Source organism: Apteryx rowi, unplaced genomic scaffold (genome assembly GCF_003343035.1).
Source record: "Apteryx rowi isolate R43461 unplaced genomic scaffold, aptRow1 scaffold_326, whole genome shotgun sequence".
In the NCBI taxonomy this organism is placed as follows: domain Eukaryota; kingdom Metazoa; phylum Chordata; class Aves; order Apterygiformes; family Apterygidae; genus Apteryx; species Apteryx rowi.
The window spans coordinates 942,075-948,151 of NW_020449708.1; the positions used below are offsets into that span (position 1 = coordinate 942,075).

Sequence of the window (6,077 nt, forward strand, 5' to 3'; positions counted from 1 at the left end):
TTATGAAATGATTTATATCTTAGGTGGAAAACGAAGAACTGAGGCATCTCATGTGGTCTTCGGTTTTGTTTTACAAAACACCTGATGTGGAAGTGATGGCTTGTGTGCTTCTCTCAACAAAAGCTATTTACTTTCTGTTAGATGATTCTCTCATTCGTGCTCATGAGCACCAGTCAGGTAAGACAGTTATTAATTTCAGGCTTCTAATAAGGTAACAAACTTAGTCTGTGTCTGTGTGTTTGTCTTAAGTTTAAGTACCAGTCTTGCCTGGTACTCTTTTTCTGGGCCTCCTAATTGAGGAAAAGGGTGGCACAGTCTGCCCTATGCAAAGTACTCTTACGGGGGTTTTAATCTTTAAAAAACAGGTTTGGGGTCTTAAGTCATGGCTGCTTCTCGTACAGACCCTTCCATGTGCCATATTGTCCATGCTTTTCTCAGATGCCATTTAATACTCCCTAGCCTCACCTCAGCAGCTAAAAAAAAAGCCAAAATAGTAAGTGAAAGTCATGGTGTGCATTTGGTTTGTGTGACTGGTTCATGAATGCATCTGCTGTTTTAAATCTGTGTGATACAGCTACTTCTTCCAGAAACAGTATTGGCAAGGAGATTTGGTCATATTTGGTACTTGACAGCTTATTGAGAAATTCCCGATTTCTTCCTTTGAGTGTGATATAGTTGTAAGATCTGAATATAAAAACTATGCTCATGGGGAAAAAAAAAAAATCATTTTTTTCTTTTTTTTCCTGCAACCTTTTCCTATAGTATTTTTTTTCAACAGATTTTTGGACTCAAGAAAACTCAGATTGCGAAAATAACTCTTTCCACCTCTCTTGCTGCTTTGTGCTAAAACTTAATGATCTGCAGTCAGTAAATGTTGGCCTGTTTGACCAATACTTCAGAATTACTGGTGAGTAAGTTTAAAGCTCTAAATTTTCCTAGTTTCGTATTGTCTCTTTAGTCTTGTCTTAGATGGATTCATCTTTATTTCATTATTGATATGGAAGAGTATGTTATCTTGCTGCTTCTTTTTCTTAAAAGGAGTTAATATAATGCTGATGGCGCTGTATAAATGAGTAGGCTGATAATGTCTTGCAAGACCTTGCACTTGAGATAACTAGGAGGCTTGATGTCAATGTATTAATTGGTCCCTCAAGTGCTTTTAAAAATTCTTGTGTCTTAGCAAAAGAGATCAAAAAGAAAGTCTTAAAGACTTTCCTGTTGTACTGAGGTTTTGGTTTGCAATGAAGAGTATGATCAAGGAACTGTCTGTACTGCAAAATGTGTAGTTGACAGTTGACTTTTTAGATGGAAAATGAGGCTTTAAAGTTTGCAAAAAGAAAGGATGCCAACTTTAGATTTAATTTAAATAATGTGGGAGTTTAAAGTTTCAGGACTGGTGCTTTGCCCCAGAGTCTCACTATTTGTGATTCATATGTTCCTGTGTTCTAAAAAGGCTTTCTCTTATTGTACTGTGAGCTCTTGAGGGGGAAAAAATTGCCTTAGTGGAGATAATTTAAGGTGACCTTATGTACCGTAAGTACGCAAAGAAAAACTGAGGCTGTATTTCTGTAATATTAATTGTAACGGTAATAAGATAATGAGGATGAATCTGTACAGCAGCAGTCAAACTGCAATAAATGCAATAAATGTGCATTGTATTTTAAATCAAGAGAAATTGCATGCTTTATTTTTCAGTGGGGTTGTAAGGATTGTCTTATTCTTTTCCAAGGATTGGAAAGTTATCCAAATAATGATGCATCTGAAATTGCATATTTTGGGGAGACATAATCCTTGCAAAAAATATTTTTTTGCCAACAGTTCTGTATTGGTGAAAAAATTATAATAAAGCTATGTTCAGGTATGTGAATGTTTTATATTCTGTCTTCTCTTCAGGACACTCTGCAGATCATATAGTCACCTGCTTGACAAGAGATAGTTACAACACTCATGCCTTTATACAGCAGCTCATGGCGGTTTTGTCATTGCTGGCACGCACACCTTCACCTGAACCAGTAGATAAAGACTTCTACTCTGAGTTTGGGAATAAAAACACAGGTAAAAGGTCTCTTCTATAAGGCTTAAGTTGTTCAGGCTATATATTTAGAGCATCATCTAAGGTGTAGTGATTAAAAACTCTTTTAAAGGATACGTTGGCATCAATTGTTTCCTATTTGTCCCTGATAATTTAACCGAACTTCCTTACCTTACTTGCCTTCTTACACATGCCCTATGGTTAAATATCAAACAGCCTTGCCATGAAGTTAAAGCAATTGCTTATTCTGGAGTCCAGCAGAAACTGCATTCTTTGCGCTGTGTTTTGGGATGTGTGCTAGTGTAGCTTCCACTACTCCTCTCTATAGGTTAGGCTGAAACTTGCAAGTCTCTCATTAAAGAACAGTGAATTTAACAAAGTCCAAAGGTTATGTTGTACCTCATTTGGTCAAATAAAGGAATCCTGATGTTCTGTGAGAATGCAGAGAAGTGAAAACCGGACCTTTTTAAGGTGTGGTAGGTTCAGTTCAAATGTCAGGTGAAGCTACTTTGGCTTAGAATTCTGAAGCCAGCTGATGGTGCAAAATAAAATGGCATTTTCCTGATGGATGTTTATTCCTGTCACTGTTTTAAGAAGCTGTGTAAGCTCAAAAAGTGCAAGGACTGAAGGGAGGACTAGTGTCTTTTATTAGACCAATTGATTTATAAGAAAAAGCAGGTAAGCTTTCAGGCACAAGATTCCTGCAGGCTTTGCTACATTGTTTTTAGCCACTTAGCAGGGAGTAAAGTAGGCCACAATGTAGCTTCACTTCCTGCTATTCTAGAACTTAGTATGTGCTCATCCATAAAAAAGCAATTCATCTTGATCTTTTTTTTTCCTTTTGTATTTTCCCCCCCTCTTCCTGTCTGCTTAAAAGAAGCAGGGATTTTGTTTGTGTTCAGTGATCTGATCATGCTTTCAGTCAGTTCAGAACAGGGCAGTGGGAAGGGGGAGACAGGAAACAAGCTGGTAGGAAGGCAGATAGTCTCTGACATGAGAATCCAGCTGTATTTCCTCCTACCTCTTCTGCATCTAACTCACTCTGAGTTATGTGGTTAGAAATTAGCAGAAAAGTGTTGGTGATACAAGAGAGACTCCAGCAGAGATTTGCAATCCAAATAAAATTATTCCAGTATTGTATACAATTAAAACTGTATAAATGGATTTAAAACTTGAGTTATTCCAGCTACAACTAACTGTCAAAGGTTATGTTGCTTATTCTCATGCATGAAGAAAATATTGTATAGTAACATATATTTATCCTTGCAGGAAAAATGGAGAATTATGAACTGATTCACTCTAGCAGAGTAAAATTTATTTATCCCAATGAAGAGGAAATTGGGGACCTTGCTTTTCTAGTGGCAGAGAAGATGGATGGTTTGACTAATCTTCAGTCCCTCAATATCCTTTTGTATGTGCTGGCATTTCAAGTACATCATGTAGAAGGATCTGCCCAAAACTGTAGTTTGCTTCAGCCTAAAACACTAATATTAACCAGCTCTGATTTGTTTCTCTTCGATGAAGATTATATCAGTTACCCACTACCTGAATTTGCTAAGGAACCACCAAAGAAAGATAAGTATCAGCTTGCAGATGGCAGACGAATCCGGGATTTAGATAGAGTACTTATGGGTTATCAGACATATCCACAGGCCCTCACATTTGTGTTTGATGATGTTCAAAACCAGGATCTGATGCAGAATTTAACACTGAATCACTTTGGAGAGAGTGATAGTGCCCCAAAGGGACATGCTAAACAAGAAGGCAACAGGAATAGAGAGATCCAATGGTATGTCTTTATCCCAAGTGCGGAAAGCCGAGAGAAGTTAATTTCTTTGCTTGCAAGACAGTGGGAGATACTCTGTGGTAGGGAACTGCCTTTGGAACTCACTGGGTAATTATTGCACAGCTTACGTGATTGCAGCATCTGTTGTAAGGTAAAGCACAGCGTTTAAGTAGGTAGAGCCTGTCACGTTCTGTTATTTTAGTAAGGAGCTGAACTGGACTCCCTTGTTCCCTAGTGCAGTGAACATTTAATAGTACATAGAATTATTCTGAAGTATTAACCGGGGATTGAACTTTTTGTAAAGTCTATTTTTTATGCGCCAGTATATAGTGAAAAAATTCATGAGACATCCTGGGAAACTGTATGGAAAAATTAAGGAGTCAACACTAGATATGCTGTCATCTAGGGCTGTTAAAGTTTCCGCTGTTTTTTCTGTATATATCACTCTTACTGTTCTATACAAATTCTAATGTGTAAATAATGGTAAATGCTTGTGTATGTTCAAGTGCAATGTTATTTGTACAAGATGTATTTTGGGTATGCTGCTAATGCTTATTATTTAATGACCTTACAAACAGTTTTACTATTTTTTCTTTCTGAGGCCAAATCTAATTATTTGCTGCCAATCATGAACTTTGCAGTAAAATTAGAGCTACATGCAGAAACCACATTTTCATCTGAAATCACGGTTTCATATCATTCTTTTTCCTTAGTCTAGGAAAAAGAAAAATTGCCTGTTAAAAGTCCACTTGATACTCTCTTGAAAATGAAAAGTACACAACATGGACAGGCGAGCATTTTGTCAGCAAATAATGAATTTGTATCTCTGAGCACCAAGTCTTTCTTCTGCCTACTTTGTCAATACAAATAAAGTGTAATTTGACAGTTTTCTCCTGGTCTTGTCTTTATTCAGGTTTATCTTGTGTTTGCAAGGTACCATATGGCACTTCAGAGGCACATATTTTGTTCCTAGAGTGTACTGTGAAGTATGAAATATGCAGCAAGACGAAAGAAGAAAATAGTTTATTCTACTATAGCAAGTATATACTGCGCCATAAATAGAGTTAAGTCATCAAATCTGTGGATCTGCTGCTTCTAAACACAATTTAAGGAGGATATACTTCAAGTCCTTTTGCTGCTCCATCAGATATTAGGGATTTGCTTTCCAAGCTGTCCATTGTCTGTAGTTTGAATGTTACTTAGCCTAACGAATTTTACCCTCCCATGATAGTAAAGTACTTGCTCATTGAGTATGAAGAAGATAAATACTGAGACTTCAAACAAGACTGTTCTATGACCACTCAAAAGCAGGAAGGACAGTTCTGATATACATGTGACAGCTGATGCTGCTTAAAACTGTGTTTAAAAATGTGATAAAAAAAATGGTTGGAAGACCTCAGGAGGTCATCTGGTCCAACTTCAAGCAGGTTGCCTCATCCAAACAAGTTTTGAGTATCTCCAAAGGTGTCATGTCCACAGTGACACTGGGAGGTTGGTGGTTCCATGAAGCATATCCATGCTGATGGGAATTTTGGCAGTGCTCTGGGGGCTCCCAGCCCAGGAATATTGCAGTCCAGGGCAGGGATGACAAAGGCACAGGCAGCCAAAGTCAAATTGGCATTGCAGGTTGCAGTAGAGTTCCCTAGGCAACCAAAGAGGTGAAGAGTTTGTGAGTGCTGCTCCGTTTACGGAGCATTATCAGAGGAGGCCCCTGTCAAACTTGGACTGAACTGGCCAATTAAGTTATGTACTGTGGACTCTTTGGGAAAACTAATTTTTTTTATCTAGCTTAAAGGAGGTCTTCTATTCACTGAAATCTCCTTAATGTTTCTGTTCTTTAACGCTTTAATGCCATTAGATAGAAAAAAACATAGCTTCTAAAATAAAAGACTTAGGGATAAAATAATATTAAAAGCTTAGGACATCATTAATTCTTTTTGAGGTAATTCTGTTAGCTTATTTGATGCAATCCTATTAGGCAGCATGTAAGAGGAGCCTGTGGCAACTCAAGTAGTCTTATTTGTAAGACTTTGACAAAATTTACTAGCTTAATGGATTATTTAGAATGTAGCTTATGGTTTAAGTGAATGCAGTGTAAATCTCTATTGACTCCTTTGGAGCTGCTTAGGATTTGAGCTAGTATGACTGAGATCTCTGCCTTTCATACTTGGGCTTATATTATTGTTTCTGGTAAAGTCAACCCTGCATCCATCTTATGTGTAAAGTCTGTCCTGGGGATGCCTTGTGCTTGAGATAGAC

At 37.5% G+C, this 6,077-nt stretch overlaps 1 protein-coding gene across 3 annotated transcripts in view; it reads left to right on the forward strand.

Annotated features, from left to right (window-relative positions):
• The window catches only part of NISCH (nischarin), a 32,104-nt gene extending 27,394 nt beyond the window's left edge, over window positions 1-4,710 (forward strand). Inside the window, exons 18-21 of one of the 3 annotated variants that reach the window (XM_026071461.1) lie at window positions 24-177; window positions 779-907; window positions 1,894-2,055; window positions 3,302-4,710. In XM_026071461.1, the coding sequence (XP_025927246.1) occupies window positions 24-177; window positions 779-907; window positions 1,894-2,055; window positions 3,302-3,930 (1,074 nt within the window). In that variant the 3' untranslated portion in view covers window positions 3,931-4,710. Of the gene's footprint in view, window positions 1-23; window positions 178-762; window positions 908-1,893; window positions 2,056-3,301 lie in introns of those variants that run through there. The other 2 variants (XM_026071462.1, XM_026071463.1) reach the window with 2 other exon arrangements.
• The last annotated feature ends 1,367 nt before the right edge of the window (window positions 4,711-6,077 follow it).